The sequence below is a fragment of the Pangasianodon hypophthalmus genome, chromosome 12 (genome assembly GCF_027358585.1).
Source record: "Pangasianodon hypophthalmus isolate fPanHyp1 chromosome 12, fPanHyp1.pri, whole genome shotgun sequence".
Lineage (NCBI taxonomy): Eukaryota > Metazoa > Chordata > Actinopteri > Siluriformes > Pangasiidae > Pangasianodon > Pangasianodon hypophthalmus.
The window spans coordinates 12,522,290-12,547,781 of NC_069721.1; the positions used below are offsets into that span (position 1 = coordinate 12,522,290).

Genomic DNA, 25,492 nt, shown 5'->3' on the forward strand with positions numbered 1-25,492 from the left:
CATTCATTAATAATTTAAAATTGTGATAGTTGGCAAATTACTGTGTTAAGACAATTAAGGTGGCAATGGTTATACAGTTTGTTCTTTAAGGAATAAAACAATGGGAAGTACTGTTATGTTAAAATAATCCACTTTGGCTTTGCATCGGGCCACATCATACATGGATTATTTTCCTATAACAGCATGTCCCTCTGTGTTTTTTCTTTACAGAACAAAGTATATAGCCATTGCTAAAGGATAACGTGTCAGTAACAGTGGCACATGGCAGATTTGTGCACCATGATGAGAAGAAGCTCTTGTACTTCAGCACATCAGCACTCAAATGTTGGAGACACATTTCATCTTATGTAATTGGTAGTGTGATTATTATCTTGGTCATGTATGGAGGTTATGAAAACTCACTGTGTCACAAAGTTTAGCTTGGTGTTTAATATAATGCAACTGTGTCTCAGGATTAGCTACTTGATTTGTGTACATCAGAAGGATATACATTATTAACTGTATAAACTGCATTTACATGTACTTGTAAATATCTGGCCAAGAAATTCTTAAGGGAGAACATATCAACATTTATATAGTGATTAATAATTTAAGAAAGCATTACTGTAATTGAAATGAATTCACTGTGGATTTGGATTATTTGCGCAGATATGCAGCCCTACTGATGCCTTAACTGGAGTCATGTGTACATTTCTCTGGCGCGCACACACGCACACATGCACACACACACACTCACAGACAAGATCTCCCTGAGGAGCTAACCCTCATACACATGTAGGAAGGATTCAAACGTGTTAAGCAGTTTCGTGTGTCTATTTCCATGAATATTATCTGTCAATAATTGAGACATTATCAGTGAGTACAGAGATATAAAGAACCCTCTCGTTCATGGTATTTCAATCGTTTGAAATACCGTAGCCTGTTGTAGCCTGTTTATTGGCCATTTTTTTTACTATATATTTTCTCCCATTTCTATATATCAAGTAATATTTTGACATTATTCCTGTCAGCATCAAAGTTTTCAACATGGCTGTGCTATTTAACATTATTGACATATCTGTGTAGTCATTAATGTGTACCTTATTAAAAGCATACCTTCTAATAGATTAATAAAGTTTTAATGTGTTTTAGCACTTGTCTTCTTACACAGTAATGCAGAGATATATGTCTCAGAAAAATTGTATTTTCCTTTATTTTTTCTGCCACAATGCTAAGAAAAAAGAACACATCTGTGATTAATTTGCATTGCATTTGTACTTTTGCAATTGTATGTGGTTGATATATATGAACAGATATATGACATCACAATGCTGAAAAAATATATTTTAGAGAAGGACCTAAATCCCAACAGACTCAGAACTTGACTTTGGCTTATTGACTTGGAAATTACTTTATTTGCACTTGATAGTTGCTTATACATGAGTCTAAAATACCCAGACCTACCTCTAGTCAAATGATGACTTCTTGACCTTTTACCTTGATTAACTATTATTAGGCGTCCTTCTTTAAAATGAAAGACAGACCTTTTAATGTAAGACTCAAATCAATATGTGGCTATTAGAAAACTGAAGGCTCCATACAGCAGCAGCTGGTTTTATCCCAGCAACCTGACCTTAGGTCGAATTTCTAATTAAATCCTACTTTGAAGGGCCAATCTGTAGTTGGCTAGATCAGGATTTTGTTGGGTAAATTTCATTTCATGAATTTCTTTTACAATGTGTTAGCCATGTTAGAGGTTAGCTAATTATAATTTAAAAAGCTGCATAAAGATTATATTCAACATTTAAAACTTTTAAAAGTTGCATATATAAGGAGCTTCTAAAACAGGACTAACCTCAATTGTTTGATTAATTTTGATAAGTGTTTTGTCCTTTTCTGTCATTGTTAGAAAATTGTTTCCAGTTTTGACACTTCGAAAAATTGTCTTGTTTTGTATAGCAGGGATGCTGTACTCCAATCCTAATGTCCAGCACATGTTTGGTGTTTTCCCTGCACTAAGATACCTGACTCAACTCATCAGCTAATTATCAGGCTTAGTGGCTGTGTTAAAGCAGTTAAATGACCATATGGCTTCAGGAAGCTGTGCACTCCTGTGCTATAATATACAACACCATATGTAATATTCACCATAGAATGCCTTCTGAACATAGAAGAATTAGCTATTAGATTAGCACTCTGTGTACTAAAATCAAATTCCTCATATAATTAGGGAATAAAATAAAGTTTACACAAACTGGCCAAGATTAAGAATAGGGAACTTATGCATTTTAAAATGTTTCATAATTGTTTTATAAATTTAAATACTTCTATATAGGCTACAAATAATTTTCATCATGTTTGTAACAGGTATGGTGCCATAATTCTGAAGTTTTTGGCCAGTTTTACTAACTCTATCATATACTAAGTTACAATTCTAATTTAAACAATAATGCAACCTGTGCGTTATATTGGATAAATGGCTACCTAAATTACAAAAAATATATATTTCCACAGAAATGCTATGAGAAAAGTGCAGATTGTACCTAAGGTGGTTATTCTCTTGTCATGATGACAGCAGAGTAGGTGTGTTCCCCGTAGGTCATGGCCTAGAGGTTTGGAATTGTATGCTCACAGCATGACTGTTTTGAATTTGACAAAATGATTAATCTTCCATGCCAGGCCAAAGTGAATGTATCCATCACTAGAACAGATTATCCTAACAAGGTGTGAACACACCAAACAAGACCAATCACAGGGCTACTGTTTGATATGGATCATGAGATATCAGGCCTGTCACATTCGAAATGTAATGTTTTGATCATGTACGGCCATTAACAGCCATTGAATTGATTAGGACAGCATATCAATCACCCATACATCTTAAATAAACCAGGTTAATCAAGTTTATTTGCATAAATCAAGCTTGTGGTGATGTCGAGGACCTCAGTCCTGACACCTCTGTTTAAGCCACAGCTCTTCTTGTGGATATTTATCATTAGTTGTCATATTTTAATGATACTGTAGATTTTACATTTATAATGTAATATCTGTAACACTTTTTAACACAGCTTGAATTATCATAGGTTGACAATGCACCCTGACTATGAGGTTATCATAGCTATTTTTAAGATTATAATCAAAACAATACTTAACATTTTTAACACAAGAATAAATTAATAAATAAAAAGATTTCACCAGAAACAGTACTCAGCAGGCTTCATACTTAAAAACCTTGCTTATGTAATGTGGAGATATCATTATTATTATTATTGTTATTATTATTATTATTATTATTAGTGTTGTGGAAAAAAATCTGTTTGTGCTTATATTAAACTGTATTTTTAAAATTGTTTTAAAGGTTTTTAAACTGTCAAGTTAAAAAAATTATATTAATATTTAATGAACAGTTTCATAGTTAGTTTATTTATCTATATAAATATAAATGTCATGGAAGCCTTTTTGTTGAAATTTATTATTGTCCAAATTGATTTTGTATTTGCCTTAACATGTTGATTCCTCAAGCAATATCCTAAGAATGGAGTTTGTTAGAAACAACAAAAAAGTTTGCTGCTGTTATGTATGAATGCAAATGAGGTGCGAATTGGGGGTGTGGCAGGTGAAAATGGCTGATGTTCATTAGTGGATGTCACAGAGCTCTAACCTTCAGTACTGTGTAACTCCACCTTCTTTTGGACCAAGGAATTCTGGGATAAATACTGCTAGGCCTCAGTACTGAGTCAGAATCACAAGCAGCAAGAAGTTGATCTTCTCTGCTAGCTAAAAAAATTAAATTTTATTAGCCCTACATTGTGGTCTGAGGAAAGTTACTTTTATTTAAGAAGAATTTACTGCCATGTGGTCCGATAGCATTGTTGGTAAGGACAAGCTGATAAGTTTTATATTGATATATTTCTTTAGTTGTTAGCTTTTGTATATTTTTTGCATGAATATTTTTTTATTCTGTAAAATAACTAACTTTTTTTTCTTCAGGTAAAGATGGAGCATCTCAGGCCAGTAAGATTGCAGGCCGGAGGAAGAGGACCAGTTTCACCAAAGAGCACTTGGAGCTTCTCAGAATGGCTTTTAGTGTGGACCCATACCCTGGCATTAGTGTCAGAGAAAGTCTGTCTCAAGCCACAGGCCTCCCAGAGTCACGAATTCAGGTAGATGCCTAAACAAAATGCTCATGCCTTCACATATATTAGCTATTTATCATAACAGAAAAGCTGTGTGTTTTGTAGTTGTTGTGTATTACTTAATCAAACTTGCATATCTTTTGATGTAAACAGGTATGGTTCCAGAACAAGAGGGCAAGAACCCTAAAGAACAGATCCACTCGGACCTCACCTCAACCAGAAGCTACTACTTCGCTGTCCAGCCCTTTCCTGCCACCTCACATGGTTGGTGTGAGAGAGAGTAGACAACCAGCATTTAACGTCACTCAACCTCAGCTGAGAGACGACAGTGAGCAGGACTGCTTCTTTACTGACTTGTCTCCACAAAGTTTTGGCCTTCCACCGAGTGGAGCTCACTGCAGCACTCCATCCATCAGGCCACGCCAAGACAGGCTGATGGGCACTAGCTTGAGTCCTTCCTCCTTTCACTCTGACTTGGAAGTTACTCCAGTTGGCTGGGGCTCCATGAGAGCACAGACCTCACCAGAGTGTCTGTGGAGTCCACCAATGCAGGGCACTGGAAACAACAGCAAAGATGAAAGCCAGGTCTTTCTCTATCCTCCACCTCCTTATCCTCATGGCAGTGCGAGGTCTGGATTTCTCAACAGTTTGAAGTCCACCTCCCCTGACTCTGCAGATTCTGCGTTTTGGGACATGGGACTGGAGAACACCTCTCCTATGCCATATTCTCAGGGTGGAAGTGGTCTGTGGGATGAATCTGCTCAGGAGCAGCCTCTGGCCCCGCTGCCCAATCTGTCTTCTCAGTGTCTAGAGGAAGTTCTTGGAGAGATGGAACCAGGCTGGTGGAAGATTAATGGACAGATGGAGCTTCAATAGGACTGTTCACAAAAGAAAAAAAAAAGATTATATTTCTCATGAAGTCAAATGACTGATTTCAAATGTGAGGAAGGACTTTAGCTAATTTGTGTGAATTTCTCACTTTAACGTTATCTCAATTTTATCTCACCTTATCATTTTTTTTACCTCATGATATTGTGGTTATTTAAAGGTGCTTTATTTATTAATTTAATCTAAATCTCTTCCAAAGAGAAGCCACAGGACTCATGCTGCGAGATTTTACTGATTATTGTAACATTATTTAAGACCTTTGGTCAATTTTTACATAATAACGTATTTATTTCATCATGTATTGTAGAAGTACAGGATCAGGAAAAATGTAAATATTCACTTATTTTGTACAATAATTTATTGCAAATAAAATGTTAAGCAAATGAATTTCAGGTTATTTTTAATTTGCAAGCACATTATTTTGTATACTATTGTATATTATTTTGTTTTAATAATAATATTAATAATATCCGTAAACACAATTCTACTTCATTCGCGGAACTATCAGACTCGGAACACTTGATTCGGAACAGTTTGTTTAGCCCGACCAGATATTCGCGACGGAAGTAGTTCCGGATGTAGTGCACACGTGAAAAACACTACTGGTGCTCACGATTTGGGAATATGACATGATGATACAAACCCACTGGGTCAGTTTAAAGTGAATTTGAATTTCGGCGTCAGTTGTTTTGAGAAGAATAAGGTCTTAAATGTAAGTATTTTTTACTGGAGTCATTTGTTCAGAAAATTGTTAGAAAACTGGAAAGCTTGAGCATTTACTAACCTGATAACTGCATGCTTTTATCTGCTATGGCTAACTCTGGGGACTAGATGGTAAATGGGATATTTACAACTACAATCACGAATCCTCTCTGTTCGCTAGTAGACAACAAACATTTTAGTTAGTTTGCTAGTTCTTCTCTCTTCTGAGCTCTTCTATCTTAGGAAAACACAAGACCCTTGTCATTTCAATTCAACTGAGAATTCAGACCATGAACTAGTGATAGTTGTTCTATTTGTAAGACATCAACGGTTTTATGTACATTAAAGGACAACATTCATTTCCGTTTTTGAAATAGACAATAGCTGTCAAGTCTTAAACAAATTGTGTTCTTTAGCACAGATCTCAGAGGTGTGAAGATGGAGGGAAAGGAGCAGAAACGGCATCAGCAGAAGCAAAGTGGCCCCAAGGCTGAAAAGAAGAAGAAGAGGAAGCAGAAGGATCAGGGTGCAGAGCTGGACCAGGATGAGCGCAAAAGAAATCCAAAAGCCTTTGCGGTGCATTCGGCCGTGCGCATGGCCAGGACCTTCCACAGGTCAGTGCTCACTTCCCTATTGTAAATAGGATGCATTTTATGAGTCTGTGCAATGAATTGCACATTATCATCATAATCCAGGCTATAAGCAATAGGACAATGACTTGGAAGTGAAACACCGGCTATGAGGTTAAACCGCAGAAGCGTCAGTTTTAATATTGGAGTATTTACATCTGTTTTGAGAGAACCATATAGAAATCCCAGCAATTTCCATACACAGTCTCTTCCATTTCTGGGAGTCCATAAGTGACTGAACATTAAGTAATCTGGGGATATTTAAAGTGAAATGCATGTTCAGTAAGATTCTGGGTTGGGAACTAATCTGGCTCATTTTTTTTTTATTGTGTTTTGACTGGATTTGGAGTAATTAAGATGCTCCTGTTGTTTTACTGGTGACCAGACAACCTGGCACCAGGATTCCCAAATGAACTGGTGTTCTTTGGGTTTGAGTAGTTCCTTTGCTTCTTCACACATTCATTATACTGGTACAGCTTAATGTTAATGTTGAGTTTTTTCTGTTCTGCTAGGGAATTTACTACGGTAAGTTTCTACCAAAACTAAATTTGCCATGGATTTCTCTAAAGTATTTAATGCTTTAGCTGTGACTGAGGTATTTGTTCCAGTTTTTCAGTCACAAAATTGCCTAAATTGCAAGCAATGCCACTTTTTTGGTTCCTGTGATGGGAACATGGGATCAATTAATGTGAATGAGCTAAAACAAAAAAAAAATTGAGCATCCACTTCGTTTTTTTAGTTCACGTAAGTGGAGAGTGTAAGTAAAAAAAAAAAAAAAAGAGCTAGTTACTATTCTATACTTGTTATTTTCAAAACAGAGTTGTTGATCTGCACAAGCTTAAAATATCATTTAAAAACAAAGTCTTCATCAAAACATTCAAAAGTCTAAAGATGCTGGATCAGTGCTGATGATGTCTCAGAGGGAGATTTCACTAAATAGTAATTGTAGGGGTATCAATAATTCTGAAACTGGTGTTTTGCAGAAAAAGGTGTACTGTTGTTCAGATTTGAAAAAAATAATGTTAAAATAAAACCATACAGCATCCTCATAGATTACACAAGTATCGCAATTATTCATTATACATTGTTAGATCTGCTCATTTTGGTGAAGTATGTCAATCACTGTGGCGTATAAACTCACTGTCCATTTTATTAGGAACACCTGCACATTTATTCAGTTATCTAATCAGCCAATCATGTGGCAGCAGCGCAATGCAAAAAAAAAACCCAAAAAAACATGCAGATACAGGTCAAGAGCGTGAGCTAATGTTCACATCAAACATCTGAATGAAGAAAAGTGACTTTGATCGTGGCTTGGTTGCTGGTACCAGAAGGGCTGGTTTTAGTATTTCATAAACTGCAGAAAAAAAAAGAGTTAGAAAGATGCATAAAGGAGGCTTTCTCTGAAATGTTGGAACAAGCCTTCCTGAATATAGAGAAGCTCCACATATTACACCAGTTCTTACCTCTCGATTTCACTGCCAGCTGCTTGACAGTTTCACAAAGTTCATGACATCCTAGATCTGCATCACAAACCAAGACATACTGAGGAATATTACTCCAGTGGAACTTGAGTAGAGTGCAGAGTTGAATAACTTTAATTTACTACTGCTAGACATTTCACTTAATGTAACTTCAAATTAAGTGTGATAGTCCTCACTTGGTTGGTTTGTTCCAACTCCACGTTAATAGTGTACACAACCGATAATACACGACCACGTTAATAGTGTACTTACACACTGAATACGATAGATGTCTACAACGCAATTTTTGAATTTTCAAAACGTACAAAGTTATTCTGTAAGTATCTTGTTGCATCTTGATTTTTGTTGCCTGGCTCAGGGGTAATCATTTGGTTAATCATGGTCCAGATGCTGACGCACCAAAGTATTCCAGCAGACCAAACCGACCTTTTGAGAAATACTGTAGCAGAGCAGATCGTTGTATAAAACTGGCTGTAGTTTGGTGATTCTAGTTTCTCAATGTGAACGAGTTCCGCTTCTGTAGCAGATCCTTTGTTGTGGTTTAACCAGTCGCATTCATTCATTCATTCATTCATTATTTAGCAGAAGACAATTCATCGAGAAAAGAAAGAGTTTTCAGACTTTCATAGTTTTTTCTGGTCTTGAGTAGCAAAATTCTTAAATAATTTGTTCGAAAAAGTGAATGAGAAAAACAGAATGTTTAAAGATGATTGGACAGAGACGTGTGTGTTTATTTACCACTTACAGTTCAAAACAGATGTCTCATCTGATCAGAGTCCATGGTGCTAGTCAAATGCGGTAATGTGACAACCCAGTGTGGAACAAAACATAGTCACTGTTTATTGTGTAGTCAAACTTCAAAACTGTTCTTCAAACTGTTTACGCATTTAGTGTGTCTTATGATGGTCAAACACTGCATGGTGACAATAGTTACCTTTTAGTCAAGTTAGTTGCTTATCCAGATCTTCCTGTAAGCAAGGATTTTTATGTAGCTGGACCTTCACAAATTTTAGCTGAGTACCCCTGGCTTATTTTATTTCATTAAGAGAATGTGCATGTTTTTAATTCTTTAGCACTTTTATGCTTAATGCATTTCATTGTTTATTTTCCATTGGACATGTTTCAGTAATGACATCTTTCAGTTAAAAACATTAAATATAATTGGCATGAGCTTTGTTAAAGTCTGTTTATGACTCTTTGTGCATTTTACACAATCTTTCAAGAAAGAATTGTGGTGCGTCTAAGAATTGATTATTCTTTCTACTCTTTGTTGTTAAAAAAAAAAAAAAAAAAATCATGTTTATTATGGAATAAAAAGCAGGTTTGGTGCTTTTATATGAATATTTTTTCTGCATTTTTTCCCCATTCTACATAGGACCCAAGACATAAAAACTAAGAAACATCATATACCTTTGGTAGACCGCACACCTTTGGAGCCACCACCTGTCTTGGTGGTTGTGATGGGGCCTCCGAAAGTGGGCAAGAGCACCCTCATCCGTTGCCTGATCAAAAATTACACACGGCAGAAGCTTTCAGACATCTGTGGCCCTGTAACAATAGTATCAGGTGAGTTAATGATTGTTCTAATGTATTCCCATGAAAACTTCCTTTATATACAGTTTATTTTATATGAATAATACACGGTTTTAATATGTCTCTCTGACTTCTCTGTAGGGAAGAAACGGCGTCTGACCTTTATTGAGTGTAACAATGATATCAATACCATGATAGATTTGGCAAAGGTTGCAGACCTGGTGAGTGAGTCTTCTGAAGCTTTGTGTATGTTAAAGACTGAGCTGTCAGTTGACAAAGAATTTCTTTTCCCTTCACCAGGTCCTGATGCTGATAGATGCTAGTTTTGGCTTTGAGATGGAGACCTTTGAGTTCCTCAACATCTGTCAGGTTCATGGTTTCCCTCGTGTCATGGGGGTGCTCACACATTTGGACTCCTTCAAAAATACGAAGTCACTCAATAAGACCAAGAAACGCCTCAAACATCGCTTCTGGACTGAAGTGTACCAGGTAAAAGCCACGTATCTCTGAAATCACCAGTCTTAATGATTTTAAACCATCAGATGACTCTCTTATATAATTCACTTTATCTTGTATTTAACGAAAAGGGAGCCAAGCTGTTTTACCTGTCTGGGATGGTGTATGGCGAGTACCAGACACAGGAAGTGAAGAACCTTGGACGATTCATTTCAGTCATGAAGTTTAGACCCCTGGTGTGGCAAACCTCTCACTCTTATGTTTTGGCTGATCGGTAAGTGTAGGAAAAAACAAAAACCTCACACCATATTTATTAGTGGTGATCATTTTTTTCAGACGGTACTGTGTCACAGCTCCAGGGTCCCTGGTTCAATCTAGAGCTTGTATTACTGTCTGTTTCATGTTCTGCCTGTGCCCGTGTGGGTTTCCTCAGGATTCCTGGCACCTGCCAATAAGGGGACTGGCAGTGCTAAATTGCGCCTAGGTGCAAATGTGTGTATGCATGGTGCCCTGTGATATACTGATGTCCCGTTCAGGGTGTGTCTTTGCCTCATACCCAGTGTTCCCGGGATAGGCTCTGGATCTAAAACATCCCTGAACAGTATAAAGTGGTTACTGAAGATGACTGAATGTATGATGATCAATTTTTCCTGTGCGCTCAGGATGGAAGATCTAACTGATCCAGAGGCTATTCGATTAGATCCTAAATGTGACAGAACTGTCTCTCTGTATGGCTACCTGCGTGGGACATTCCTGAAGAACAAAGGCCAGGTTCATATTCCAGGTAAAAACTGATAAATTGTAACCATCAATACAATCATACACGGTGAGGTTTTGAACAACTGAAGATTTTTATGTTTTTAATTTAAACAATGTTAGCACCAAATAGAATCAGTGGTCAAGATCTAGGCATAGATCTCCAGTTATATTATAGATAGTTTCCAATAAAATAAAAAGTCACATTTGCTTTATTTCATTTATACCCACTATTCCTTACTAAGGAGAAAGGACACTGTAATGTATTAAAATGTGCTTTACAGGAGTAGGAGACTTCTCTGTATCCGACATCAGCTTTCTTCCTGACCCGTGTCCGCTGCCGGAGGTGCTGAAGAAGAGAGCTCTGAATGAGAAAGAGAGACTGCTCTACGCACCCATGGCAGGGGTTGGAGGAGTGGTGTATGATAAAGATGCAGTGTACATTGACATGCCTGTTGGCCACGTCAAACAGGACCAGGTTGGCTCACTTTATTTCTCCTCTTGCTGAAAAATCTCTATTGTTATTGATTACCAGGGAGCAGGGCTAAGCAGTATGACCATAATTTCACTCTACACTAAACAACACTAAACTCAATACTATTGAGTATTTCTACAACAGTATGGGGTTTTGCAAAAACTAATAATACAAAAAAATATATTTCACAGAAAAGGTTTTTATACCTATCTTAAATGTAAAAAGAATAATGGAAAGTATTTTTTTTTTTTTAATAAATAAATGAGGGTTTGGGACAGTAATTTGTGGTTCCACTCCATTATCACAGAGCAGCTTTACAGATATGTCTGAGTGATAGTTGTCATTTTTTTTGACTGTAGATAATCTAGATGATCTTTTTTAAGAACAAGTTTCAGATTAGAATGTTGTTTAAACAGTGTAACATGCTGTTATAGAAAAATACTCAATCAATAATAAACAATGCTCTCACCATCCCAAAGTTGATTATATTCCTATAATAGCACTTCCCAAAGTGTTTTATACCTCTTATACCACAATTTGCTGATTATTATTATTATTATTATTATTATTATTTTTATATAATTAAAGAACAACCTGCGATACTGTTTATCAGTTTATAGTTAAATTTAATGTAGTGGAACGAACACGAAACAGTCTTTTCCTTTACCAGCCTCTCTTCTCACTCTTTATTTTAATAAGATGCAAAAAAATGCATCTTGTCATGTTACTAAGAAACTACACAGTGTGCAGTATCCTTTCCTGCAGACTTTCCGGTGTTGGAAAACTTAGTTTCAGCTTTAACTCTGACTGTTACAAAGACACTGGAGACTCTGGTAAATAATTATCAATTATTTATGATCAATTACAGAAAACATCACCATTTCAATGATTAACCATTAAATTTATTTTTTTTTTATCTGTTTGTAATTAGGCTTAGATTATGCAGATCGTCTAACACTGTTTCAGGCCCTGTGGATGAGCTGTTACTATAGAAACAATAATATATTAGAACGAGTACATTAATATAATCCTGTGATTTGTCTTGCAGCCAGCACTATTGTCAGAGCTGCTGTTATAGAAAAATTAATCAACATCTTCCAATCACTCAGATTCAAAAATTCAGCAGTGCACTCTTATAATCACAAATAAATGGCTTAACAAAACATGGAACCTGTTGTATAAATCAAAAAATATTTTTAATAAGAAATTATGTAAGATTAGTTCTTTTGTGGTTCAGGATTTTGTTTAACATTTACAAGGGGGGAGTCAAGTAAAAACCTTAAAAGTACGACATAAATTAGAACTGAATAGAACTGAATTTTTTTTCTAGAGGAATCCAGATACTTGTAGAATGATGAAACACTTGCATTGAATGAAATGGAGATTATGTAAAAAACAATTGAATAAATAAATAAATAAATAAATAAATAAGGTTTTTATTTGACTCATCCTCATACATATACATTACATTGTGCAGTTTGCACTGTCAGAGAGCTTTTATGCTCCAGGTTGAGCTTCACTTACTGTATCTGCTAAAGTCAGAGACAGAGTAGGGTTGGCTGATTTACATGACAAAAGAATAGTTTTGCATTCACTTAAAATTGTGAATTGTTTGAATGGAAACCCAGCAAATGACCAACTCTGCTGCTTCTATGAAGTTGCAGGTTGGTTTTTAAGATTTTCTCTCGTTTCTTCTTAAATGGTTTATTTTTCTATATTTTAATTGAATTTAAATTATCTATAGTTTTTCTGTAAACAGGTTGTCTGTATTCCAACTTGTAGCTCAGCAAATCTAAATATCATCATGCATATCTGCCTACTGATGCTGATGATATATCAGAGAGCAGCTCCAACATTCAGGCGTTGTTTTAGACTTGTATGGTGGATGCTGTTGTTGATTCATATTCTGATAAAGAGCATCTTACTATCCGTGACAGGAGGAGGTGCGTCCTGCCACAGAGCTGATGCAGTCTCTCATGGGCACACAAGCCACTCTGGATGTCAAGATTGCTGCCAGTAAAGTTTCACTGTTCACAGGAACTGCAGCACTGACTCCAGAGGAAGTGCAGGAGAAAAGGTACAGTTAGATTGTCATTTAATTAGTTTTGGTTAGTTTAACTTTTTCCCTTTGGTTCTCATGTATACATATCTTCTGATCTTTTGTGTTCCTTTAACAGCGGAAAGGAAGGACCTGTGGAGAGCCGAGTGTGGGACCCGGTCACTCGGAGAGAGAGGAGGAAAGCTGTCTTTAGTGACGAAGCAGAGAAAGACAATGGAGAAGAAAGTGACGAGGAAGAGTCAGATGAAGAAGGTGAAAGCATGGAGGAAAAGGCAGATGAGGAGGAGGAGGAGGAAGATGATGCTGAAGAAAATGATGATGATGATGAGGAGGAGGAGGATAGAGCTGATGAGAGCAAACTGGACAAGAGTGAAGTGGCAAGGGATGGAAGGAAAATGGTGAAAGAGGCAGCTCCTCCCATAAAGAGACAGAAGCTGGAGGAAAATGGAAAAGACAGCAGGCCTGTGGTAGAGATGCCTGTATTTGCAGACAGTGATGATGACCTAGAGAAGAGTGATGAAGAAGAATCAGAAGAAGAAGAGATGGATGAGGATGAAGAAGAAGAAGAGGAGGAGGAGGAAATGGAGGAAGAGAAACAGAATCCTCAGAAAAGAAGCTCAGCACCTCCAGACTCTGGTCACTGCTCTGAGGAGGACAGTGATGATGATGATGATGATGATGATGAAGGAGAGGAAGTGCAAGGTGATAGCGACTCAGAAATGGAAGAACAATTAAATGTTAAACCAGCCTTAAGAGAGGCTGCAAAGCTAAAGATGGCTTCTGGTGAGGAGGAGGAGGAAGAGGAGGAGGAAGAGGAGGAGGAGGAAGAGGAGATGGATGCTGAAGACGAAGGAGAGCTAGGATCTGAAACTGCTGGTACTTTCTCCCTCATGTTGTTTGTTTCAGTATCATCAGCGCAATTTATTGAGTCTTTAAACCACTTTATTTCTCTGAGCCACTTATTTTCATTTTAAGACAAGGGACTTACAAGGGAGTTTAACCGTAACCCACAATAAATTTTGTATTGATCCCCATTAAGTTCTGTTGTTCTATTTGTTCTGTTTGTCTTAGGTTCACAAGGTTATCGACTGATGTGTACATCCTTGTTTTTGTAGTCTCTATGATGTAGACAAAAACAGCATGCTGCCACTATTGCAGCAGAGAACAAGGAATGTGATAAACTGTGATTCATATATTACAAGCCATTAATAGTCGTTTTTATTACAGAGTCTTATCCTTTCTCTCTGTGTCTCTCTTATGTTTGATGCGTGCCTGTCAGGAGCACTACGCTGGAAAGAAGATTTGACCCGGAAAGCCATGGAAGCGCATCAGAGACGACAGCGTGCTGCGCCTAACCTACGCAAGCTGGTGTATGGCACAGGTGAGTAAGCAAATCATAAGCATATATAAAACTCTAGAAAAGCTGGCATTCATTATAAGAGGAATTGAATTATATGTTTGAAGAATGATCTGCTTCTCCTATGAAGGAAGTACACTGGCTTTTATGGAACATATTGAGGTCTATTGTGTTCTTTTGTGATTGATGAAGGCAGGAGTGCATTGAGTGGAAGCCAGTTTGTATTTCTCATTTGTTTGTGTCAGTGGTGGAGGTGGAGGAGGAAGCAAACAGTGAGGAGGAGGAGTTGGGTGGGCTGTTCCGAGTTAGTCGGCCAGAGAAGAGTAAGAGAGTAAGAGCAGATGCCGTGGACTGCTCACGTTTCCAGCCTGATGCAAGCCATGACTGGGACCAGGAGGAGGTGAGCAATGTGGCCAGCAGGCTGTCTTATCTAAATCCCTCTGCTTTCAATGTTTAATTTTTAAAATATCTGGAATATTTAGGAAACTGAATTAAGCACAGATTTGTACTGATATGTGTGTTTTCAGATGTTGGCCTCCATAAGGGACTGCTTTGTAACTGGAAAATGGGAAGGAGATAAAGATGCTGCTACTCTTCTTAAAGAGGATGGTAAGGACATTATTAGCCTTTTTTTTTCAACAAAGAGCTATGTCTTTGGGCCCTTTCTAATTTACCCTCATCATGCTAGATGAAATTTATGGAGATTTTGAGGACCTGGAAACTGGAGAAGTTCACAAAGTAAACTCTGGGAAGGGAGATGAAGCTGAGGTACTTGGATTAGATCATATTATTCTTACATATCACTTTTTTTTTATTTTTGTGGCCCTTGTGTTGTGTTTGTGTGTGAATTTGTGTATGCTTATCATGAGCAGGGAGATGATGATGAGGGAGAGGAGGAAGAGGAGGAAGAAGAGGAACCCAAATTAGTGAAGGTTGATGATGAAGAAGCTCAGAAAAACAAGCGCCTGGAAAAGAAGAAGAGACTGAAGGAGAGGTTCAATGCGGAATATGATGATGGAGATGCTACCTACTTTGATGACCTCAAAGAGGAGATGCAGAAGCAGGCTGAGGTCAGAGGTCACAGCTGTACCATGACGTACATTCATCCTAACTTAACTTTTAAGCATTCCTTAAGCATTTTATGTAGTTGTTTGTATTGCTTTCCATTAGATGCATTAGTATGTTATTCAGTGTTAAAATGAAATTTGAAGACATTCATGAATCTAAGACATTCAAGATAAAAGTTAGATATTATGTACAGAGCACACATGACTGAATATGAACGTTCTTACAGCCCACAGTAGGTTGGAACCCAACAAACTGTTAAAAAAAAAAAATATATATATATATATATATATATATATATATATATATATATATATATATATATATATATATATCGGTTGTGCAATAATTGACTTTGGTAATCAAAGAAGTCAATTATTTTTGTAATAATAATTCTTTTCTAATCAAAGAAAACAGGCTTCTAAGGCAATATCTCCTCACATAGGCATCACATTAAGTAGGGGCTGCCCAATCATCATTTACATTTTGAAACTTTGGATGATTGGCAGTAATTTTATTGAAAAAAATAGCAACGATCCCCCTGCAGTACCTGATGGCCTAGTGGGGATACAGCACACAGTTTAAATACCGCTAACAAACTTCTCTTGATGTGTGTCTGCAGCTGAACAGGGCTGAGTTTGAGGACATGGATGATGAGACTCGTGTTCAGTATGAGGGCTTCAGGCCTGGCATGTATGTGCGTGTGGAAATCCCTGCGCTTCCCTGCGAGTTTGTTACCAACTTTGACCCACATTATCCAGTCATACTCGGTGGCTTGGGAGCCAGTGAAGGCAATATAGGCTATCTGCAGGTGAGCATAAATCATAAGGTCTTTGCTCTCGTCTTCTTCTTCTTCTTCTTCTTGTTATTGATCTTTCAGGATTGCGAACATCAGATACTAATTCATGACTCCCTGCTTAGAAACATTGCTTAGTAGCAAATACCCTGTTGTTGGAACAGACTAAAATGTTGACTAACTCCTTTTTCTGGTGCCATCTTTCACATTTCCTGTCTTTCTCTTTATCTGTTGACAATAGATGCGTTTGAAGAAACACCGCTGGTATAATCGTATCCTGAAGACCCGTGACCCACTCATTCTGTCGTTAGGCTGGAGACGTTTCCAGACCATTCCTCTCTACCACATTGAAGACCACAATGGCCGCCACCGCCTGCTCAAATACACTCCTGAGCATATGCACTGTGGCGCCTCTATCTGGGGTAAGACAGCTACATGTCCCTGTATTACAGTCCAAGAAGGTGATATTTCTCACAACTCACTATTTTGTGTTCTCCTTCACCTTTATCTCTCTCTTTTCCCTTTGCTATCTCCCCCTTTAGGACCTATCACACCCCAGGGGACAGGCTTTCTGGCTGTTCAGAGTGTTGCAGGGACTCAAGTAAGAGCTATAACATTAAAATATGGAGCAGCAGTTTTAACCAGTTATTATCCATGCTTCCTGTTTGATAGCTGCTGTAGTTTCTTCCCTTTAATTTCTTTGAATCTGTCTCACTTTCCTTAGGCAAATTTCCGCATTGCAGCCACTGGAGTTGTTTTGGACTTGGACAAATCTGTGACCATTGTGAAGAAGCTGAAGCTGATTGGATACCCGTATAAGATTTTTAAGAACACCTGCTTTGTCCAGGTAGGGGGTCATGCAGGGTCGGACAGCTGTCAGCTGTAGTAATGCTGCACATGACAGAGCACCTAAAATGTTTCAGAAGTCATGGCTATTCTTAAAATACAGCAGCCACCCTTGTAAGATCAACCAGTTAGAAGCACTGCTAAGTGCATATGTGGGTCCTGCAGCTGAGATTTGAATTTGAGTTCATTCAGTGTTCTATGCCATCTGTGACCCTGGTGCTCCAGAGGGTGTAATTAACCATGCTCTCAATGCGAGAGAAGGCTGGCAGGGTCCTTGTTTTCTCTGACACTGCCAGTTGGGAGGCCAGGACTTTTCATTCCTTGTGGTTGGTAGGTCAGAAAGTGTCATGGCAGGAGACAGTGGGCAGTAAGCTAAATGAAAAAATGCTGGGAATTCTTAGTGATTATGCTGGAAGGAAAAAAAAAATCAAGTTAATTAACCATTGTTCAGAAATAATTGGGTCTTCTGATTGTAAAAGCATGTCAGTGACTCTGCCCTTTCCTGCATTTTCTCAGGGAATGTTTAACACAGTGCTGGAAGTCGCAAAGTTCGAGGGTGCCTCTATCCGCACGGTCAGCGGGATCAAAGGTCAGATTAAAAAGGCTCTGCGGACACCGCCTGGAACCTTCCGAGCCACATTTGAGGACAGACTCCTCATGAGTGGTAAGTTGGCCTATTGTACTAGTTGAAGCTGCTTGATGTAACATTTTGGAAGAAAATGCTATTTCAAGCTATTTGTGGAAGAACATTTCATACTACCTGTGCCCAATACCAAGTTCCTGACTCTGAGGATATAATTATCTCCTCACGCTTCCTAAATATTACAGAAGCATTATGAGAATAAAAACTTTATTGTGCACATCAGTGTGATTGTCAGTTACTGAACACCAGAAAGACCAAAACCTCTCAGTTGCTCAGCTGTAAACTCTGTAGCCTTGGGTCGGTCTTCATTGGAGATGGCTCCGCACCTCTCTAATTTTGATAGACCTAGCCCACTAGCTAGCTAAAGTACAGCATAGAGAACAGAATTCTCTCTAATGTATGTTCTCTGTATTCTCTGTATTTTATTATCTGACTGATATATTTTGTTCTCCAGCTTGTCAGAAACATTTTGCATGAGCCCAATAGTGTTAGCACACTAGAGAAAACATAGAGCAATTAATATACACACCAAGGTGAGCAGATGCTGTGGAAGACTTGATATAATAAGTTGATATATAAGTTTGAAATACAAAAATCAGGAGAAACTCACCAACACCTCCTGTTCGCCACTACCAACTGATTTCATCGACTAGCTCAGCAACTTTCCTACTGGTTAACGATCTAAATTCCACAATAAGAATAAGTCGGCTGACTAACATCTCCCATTCGCCAGCTTCCCACCAAATTAAAGAGCAAATCAAAAGCTAGGCTACTCCATCAATGCTGCACTTTATTACAAATATAGTCAATACTGTTGCTGCAACCTATCTTCTATATCCCTTATATTTTTGTATTTTTCCTTTTCTACCTCTGGTTTATGTAAATTCTATTTTATGTCACGGACAGTCGAAAAAAGCATTTCACTGCACGTCGTACTGTGTGTGTGGTTGTGTGTGACCAATAAAATTTGGACTTACAGGATATAGTACATCATATTGGACTCTCTTATTCTCTGACTCTCGCCTGTCACAGCGTAGTCAGAATTCTTCCGGGCCTGAGGTTAGGGCGTGATGATGTATAGATATATCTGAGCTGGCAATAAGGGGTCAGGATTGGCGGGAAATTGATATGTATATGACTCCCTTGACACAGCGCTGACTGTGAATTACCTTGTGCAGAATGAAAAAGCATGGTTATTACTACTATACAGGATTGTCACAGTGACTCACAGCAGCTCAACATATTATTGTGTATTTCTTTCTCCCCTGACTCAATAGTCATTTTAACAAATAAATCCCTTGTACTTTTTAAATAATTTGCTTTTTTAAAAAAATCACCCCTGTTAGCATTATGGTAAGCATTTGTCTTCATTGTCTTGCCTTTAGATTTTCAGGGTTCACGTCATATGCCAGATACGTCAGATACATGCGTTTTGGATAACGTGAAAATGTATGGAGTAACTTTCCATTAATGGAAGACACTTGAAAATGAGAAAATGGTTAAATGTTCTGGAAATACAGTTTTAGTGCTGTGTAAAGTTAGACTGTTAAGCCAAGGAGTTTGCATATGTTAGCATATTTTCTTTGCTTCCTTCAACCTTTTGCTAATGATGATTTAACTCCCTGCCAAGATCACACTACTCTTACCCATCTCCAAGAGCACCTCTGAAAGCAGTGAACCTCATATTCCAGAAAAGGATTTATAGATGGATTTTCAGCTTACCCAAAGGATTTGAGTGTGCAGACAGTAATAGTTGCTCAGTGCTACATTCAGGAAATTTCTTTTTTCATTAGTCACTAACAGTGTCACTCCTGAAGGCAGAGAAATAAAAAGATATACAAAACTGAGGGCCACTATCACCCAGCCCAGTCAGGCCACCTAAATGTATTTATTTTTATCTTTATTTGACCAGAAGGATCCCAGTAAAAATCTATTTTTAACAGAGATCTGACCGTGAGGTCAGCAAAAGTTTGGAAACGTCTGCAATCTAAAAGGACTCATCTTTCCTGACTTTCAGAAGATGTTTTTAAAAGGATGGACATTCTGTTGTTAAAGTAATACAAGCTCAAGACACATAGATAGTTTGGGTTTTTTGAATGGTTATAAAGCTCCTAAAATGAACAACGAAAGTGAACACAGATGGTCTGGAAAGATCAATATCTAAAATTCTTTTTTTGAAATTCTGATCATTTTTACGAGAAATGTTTGGTGACATTCTACTTGGTTATTTGCTTGAAGGGAGAATGAAATCAACCATCATTTTTAACCTATCCAATACTGATTTTGAACAGTGAGTAAACTGGTGTTCATCATCACTAATATTTTTGCGAAAAGTATAATTACTTCCTAAATGGTTGAGGAATGGGTTGTGTGAGTGTGGGTTCTGTATTTCAGTCAGAAAGGGGATTTAGGGTTTGGATCGTTGACTTTCACGTTAAATATGATGTTGGCATCTGGGAATGGGAACCCTGTTTTTTTTTTTTTCCACTGTAAACACATTTTATTGGATCTGCACATAGCTGTATTAGTAACAGTCTGTGCTATTGGGACTAGTATTTCTCTTCCAAATTCATCAGAAAAGTACACAACAGATCAAAAACAATTACAATTACAGCATAATGAATGTTGATACTTGATTATTATTGCCATTGTGTGTTTGTAGATGTTGTGTTCCTGCGTTCCTGGTATCCAGTCTCAGTTCCTCAGCTGTATAACCCAGTGACATCTCTGCTGATGTCTGTTGGTCAGAAGGACACATGGATGGGTATGAGGACCCTTGGGCAGCTTAAACACGACTTGGGAATAAGGAACCAACCCAACCAAGACTCTCTGTACAAGGTAGTGCACTTAGATTCATGTAAGGACAGATTAAAAAAGACACAAATCTGGACATTTTCATATCAAAATAAATGGCACTAATCCCCACACAATTTACCCAGAATAGAACAGATTAATCACAACATAGCTGGGTACTTTATCAAAATTTGCAAGAGTATAAAGCTACTGCAACAGCTGTCAGGTTTGGTCAGGTCAGCTCAGGTCTGATTACCTCAGAAGGTTAAAGAGAGTCTGTTAGGTCTCTCTCTAGTGCTTTATCCTCAACTTTGTAGGCACGGCACCCCTGTTTGATCAGTGACAGCGCTTCATGCACTGACAGTAGGTCATAACAGTCAGGATCAACCATTCATTCATTGTCATGAACAGAATTAATCTGTGTAACTTCTCCCTTGTTTCTGTAGCCGATTGTGAGACAGAAGAGACACTTCAACATCCTCCATATCCCCAAAGAGCTGCAGAAGGCTTTGCCGTTCAAGAGCAAACCCAAACACCTGGAGGCCATGGGCAAAACCCCCCGCGACCTGCAGAGACCCGTCGTGATCCGGGAGCCCCACGAAAGGAAGGTGAGCCTCCAGTGCGGTTATGTATCACTAACAGAATTTAATTCCATTTTCTTGTAATTTTGAAACACCTACAGTTAAAGACTAAAGTTAATCCTCCAAGGATGCCTCCAGACATAACTTTCCTATTATCGCGGCTGTTTAATCCCTGTTCTAGCGGTAATACCACAGACATCGTGCTAGCCAATTTCTGAACCAATCCCCATGAAATCTCTCAAATAATTCTTAAACCGAAGTCTCATATTTTATCTGGTATATGTTTTTCTTTGCTCTATCCTATTTGTGTACCATTTAGTAATCAGATATTCCTGCTAGACATACATTAATTGTTTTTTTTGTTGTAACAGCACAGATGCTTGCTTAAAACCCTTCAGGAAAGGATCCAGTCACTGTTTCAATCTCAGTTACACATTAAAGACTTAGGCACATTTTTGCTAACACTTGTACTTCCATTAAAAAAAAAAAGACCTAAACAATTGCATTTTACTGGCATATTATAACATTTATAGTACAGTTTGTAACTTTGATCTAAAGTGATATACCTTTTTGTTTTTGTTTTTTACATGGATGGATGTTGTGTGATTCTGAACATGCTACATGATTCAGCTTTTTGAATTTTACTTGCCCCTTTAAAACTCCTCTCAGATCGTCCCATATTATGACATGATTTAAACTAAATGGAAAGACAAACTGCTAATTTCATTATTTTAGTCAGCTTGTCTTGATTAGAGTGTATAAATCTGAATTGGATGTGGTTTGTGAATTAATAATAATCCTGGAAGGTAGGAAAATTGTGACAGCAGCTGTAGAAAATTTTTCTTGTCCTCTAATTGTTAAATCATTCTAGTGTAAACCTCTGAGCTAATCAGACCAGTTTTAGTGGAAGTCTTTCACTCAGAGGGCACAACACTGGGAGCCTTTTCAGTCTGTCATGTTTTCAGCTTAAGCAGCACAGAGTTAAAATGCTTCTGTTCCTTGAGAAGAATGTAGAAGCGTTTTTGCACAAGGCGATGAAATGGTTATTAATCTTGAGCTTGAAATATATATTATGTATCAAGGATGTTTTTGACATCCAGTTAAAGATAGATGTAATCAGTGGTTAGGGGGCAGTCCTTGCTTCTTCTACAACTCGTTTTTTTTTCATATCTTTGTTTTTGCTCTACATGTGTTTGAATATGAGGCGATGTAGCACTGAAATGAAGTTAAAAGATAAAAGCTTACTGAAGCGTTATAACCAGCACCTTAAATGCTCATTTTAAACCTGAGGAGTGGAAAGCAGCTTTGTGCATGCTAAGCTTGCTTCGTCAAGCTTGTTTTGTGGTGCAGCAGGTAGTGCTGAGCTTGGGTTTTTGGTTGGCACTGAGCTCAGGTTACTGTCTGTGTGGAATGGCGGATGTTCTTAAGTTCCCGTGGGTTTTCTCCAGGTTCTCTAGGTGGATTGTCTACACTGTGTGTGTGTCTGTGTGTGTCTGTGTGTGTCTGTGTGTGTCTGTGTGTGTCTGTGTGTGTCTGTGTGTGTCTGTGTGTGTCTGTGTGTGTCTGTGTCTCTGTGTGTGTGTGTGTGTGTGTGTGTGTGTGTGTGTGTGTGTGTGTGCTTGTGCGTGTGCGTGTGCCTGCATGGTGCCCTGCAATGGACTGGAGTCCCATCCATGGTGTATTCCCAACTCCGAGTCCACTTTGACTCTTGAACAGAATATAGCAGTTACTGAAGATGAATGAATGAATAATAAACGTTATTTGGTTATATGCAGTTGTACTGCATGTTTATAATACTCTGGCAGTCCAGTATAGACAACTTACTTAGGCTGCTCATAATGAGAGAGCACCTAAGCTACAGGCTCCAGTGAATGAAAGAATTATGTCCAAGCCAGTGTGAATTGAATGAATAACTCACAGGCCTTGTGGAAAAAATGAATGAGAGAAAAGCTTGACCTGCACAATAAGTAAAGATTACAGCGCCATTTCTTAATTTTCATTGTTTGGGACTGAACTTTGGTTGATGTTAAACGTGTTGAAAATTTTCTTACTCTATAATCTTATCTATAATATAGTCTTTTATGATATTAAAAAGATTTTTGTTACACTTTTTGTCATCAGATTTGCAGGAGATGCTCTTTAAGGTTTATGTGATATAAAATAAAAATGCATTCATCCATTATTTCTAATCTAATAAACTCTACCTCTACTGCAGTTATAATTTCACACTGTGCCTATGGGCCAATCAAATGTGTGGCAAGGTCTGTTACTGATTATATACCATTATAATTTAATTAATATAGTTACCCTAATGAATTATTAACTAGTATTGGAAGCTGGTCGAAATTGCAATATCATCATCATAAGGGAAAATACAGGCTATAATGTACACATCAAATATGCTCAGGAGTAATATGTTTTTTAATTGAATTTCCATAATTATAATATCCACAGACAATTATTTCAGTAAATTTATCATCCAAGCCTATTGCATTTTTCGGGGCTGTGTGGTGTTTGTCTGTAGTAGTGTTGCAGCTCTTGTTTAACTCCTCCCCTCTGCACCAGGTGGCAGCATTGCTCGATGCACTGAGCTCAGTCTACTCTCACAAGACGAAGAAGGCTCAAGCAGAGCAGCGCATGAAGCACAAAGAATTCCTGAAGAAGAAGGAGAAGCAGGAGGCAGAGAAGCTGAAGAGGCAGAAGGAAGAGCGAAAAAAGGTGTACCGTGCTATGGGACAGAAGGAGAAGAAGAAACTCAAGGCCAGTCTGAAGGGAGCTTCTAAGGATGACTGAGCAGCTGCTGGACCTCAGCTCTGAGTCCACTGGACCCCTATAGTCTGGCTGTGAGTCACTGAGAGTCTTTACACCAGCTGATGTGTAGGCTCTCGTGTGGAGATTTACAATGTTGTGAGACATGGAGCTGAGTCTTGTATGTATTTAAAGTTACAAACAAGAATCATGTGCAGTGATGCTGCTTGCCAGCTGTTTGTGAGACTCAAATGTGAGAATTATAGTCACCATCCAAATGTGACAGTCACACTTGTCTTGGAAATGTGGATGACTATGTAGATTTCTTGGTTTTCTTATTCCTGCAAGTCATGTCAGTTTGACACCATGTAAATGCTTTGTAATGTTGCTTTTAATAAAAGTAACTTGTGTATTTCTTGACAGAAATCTGGTTATTTCCTTCCTTTAAAGTGCTTCTGATCAATAAGTAAAAGAAAAACTGAGTTGATTTCAGCTGGTTATTGCTGTTTGTGTAAATATTGTTCTTCAAAGAAGAGAAGAGTATTTTCACATCACTAGCCATCACTAATCACCAGTGCAAATAGCAGTTTAAAAACTCCAGCTGTTGACATATCTGCATGAGTAACAACAGCTGTCACTGGATTATCTCAGGCCTCTAAGGGAAGCAGAATTAATTAATGTGATGACATTTTTATATTTGATTCATATTTTACAAAAAAAAAATGCTATAGAAATTACTTAAAAAAATGATATATAAAGATTTTAATTCATTTTTTTTTTTTTTAATTGCACCACCTTTTCAGAACCAGAAGTACATCATCAGACTGTTTTGTACAGTGTTTTTTTTCTTAACAAATGCAGTGATAATCATTAGTTCCAGCACAATACATTTGACTAGTCTAGATAAATTGCCCACAGGTGTGATTAAGTGTGTGAATGTAAGTGTATGGTGCCCTGTGATAGGCTGACGTCCCATGCAGGGAGTGTCCTCGCTATGTTCCTAGTGTCTCCGGGATACATTGTGACCAAGACCAGGATAAAGCAGTTACTGAAGATGAATAATTGATATAATGCTTGGTACAAGAAGCAATAATGTACACTTCTGGGCAAAACAAATGGCCCAAAATGGCAAAAATATTAAGCTTTTAATGGTCTTAACAACAAATCAGTAGTTAGGAAATTAGCAAGAATTAAACAGTTCGATAAAGGAACTTAGTATGGGATAATCTTTCCCTTTGAAGTCTTTAAATGTTTAAGTCTTGTGGCCATTGATAGGCTACATCAGGTGTGGCAGATAACCAAATAATGACTAATCACTTATGGGAAAAAAAAAACCCATCCCAGAAGATATTTTTTGAAAATTCAGACTCGTGTTTAGAGACGTGTTAGTTTGAATTTTACATCAAATTTTAATCATTATCATGATTTTACCTTTGCATACACGAAGACTATATAGGTGAATTTCCCTGTTTCTAGCTTTTCCCCAAACAGTTCACTGCAGCAAAAGTAAATGAGAAAATGCTGGCACAGGAGCTCTCAGGAGTGCCTTCATTTAATTCTTGCTAA

At 37.8% G+C, this 25,492-nt stretch overlaps 2 protein-coding genes across 4 annotated transcripts; both read left to right on the plus strand.

The window, feature by feature from the left end:
- The first annotated feature begins 3,663 nt into the window (after positions 1-3,663).
- On the plus strand, positions 3,664-5,390 carry mxtx2 (mix-type homeobox gene 2). Its single transcript, XM_026915779.3, has 3 exons — positions 3,664-3,854; positions 3,970-4,142; positions 4,269-5,390. The coding sequence occupies exons 1-3, from the start codon at positions 3,833-3,835 to the stop codon at positions 4,989-4,991; spliced, it is 918 nt and encodes a 305-aa protein (XP_026771580.1). The 5' UTR covers positions 3,664-3,832; the 3' UTR covers positions 4,992-5,390.
- A 161-nt stretch (positions 5,391-5,551) lies between these two features.
- bms1 (BMS1 ribosome biogenesis factor) lies at positions 5,552-24,338 on the plus strand. Of its 3 annotated transcripts, none has more exons than XM_026915462.3 (23): positions 5,552-5,715; positions 6,122-6,319; positions 9,194-9,384; positions 9,493-9,572; positions 9,652-9,840; positions 9,939-10,081; positions 10,470-10,591; positions 10,848-11,041; positions 12,976-13,115; positions 13,216-13,973; positions 14,377-14,478; positions 14,700-14,854; positions 14,982-15,063; positions 15,143-15,222; positions 15,324-15,524; positions 16,142-16,330; positions 16,557-16,737; positions 16,858-16,916; positions 17,040-17,162; positions 17,678-17,825; positions 20,467-20,642; positions 21,044-21,205; positions 23,744-24,338. In XM_026915462.3, the coding sequence occupies exons 2-23, from the start codon at positions 6,144-6,146 to the stop codon at positions 23,969-23,971; spliced, it is 3,879 nt and encodes a 1,292-aa protein (XP_026771263.3). In that variant the 5' UTR covers positions 5,552-5,715; positions 6,122-6,143; the 3' UTR covers positions 23,972-24,338. The 3 variants fall into 3 exon arrangements, with proteins under 3 accessions (XP_026771263.3, XP_053094844.1, XP_053094843.1); XM_053238869.1 differs by having other exon boundaries at positions 15,327-15,524; XM_053238868.1 differs by having other exon boundaries at positions 6,127-6,319.
- Positions 24,339-25,492: the final 1,154 nt, after the last annotated feature.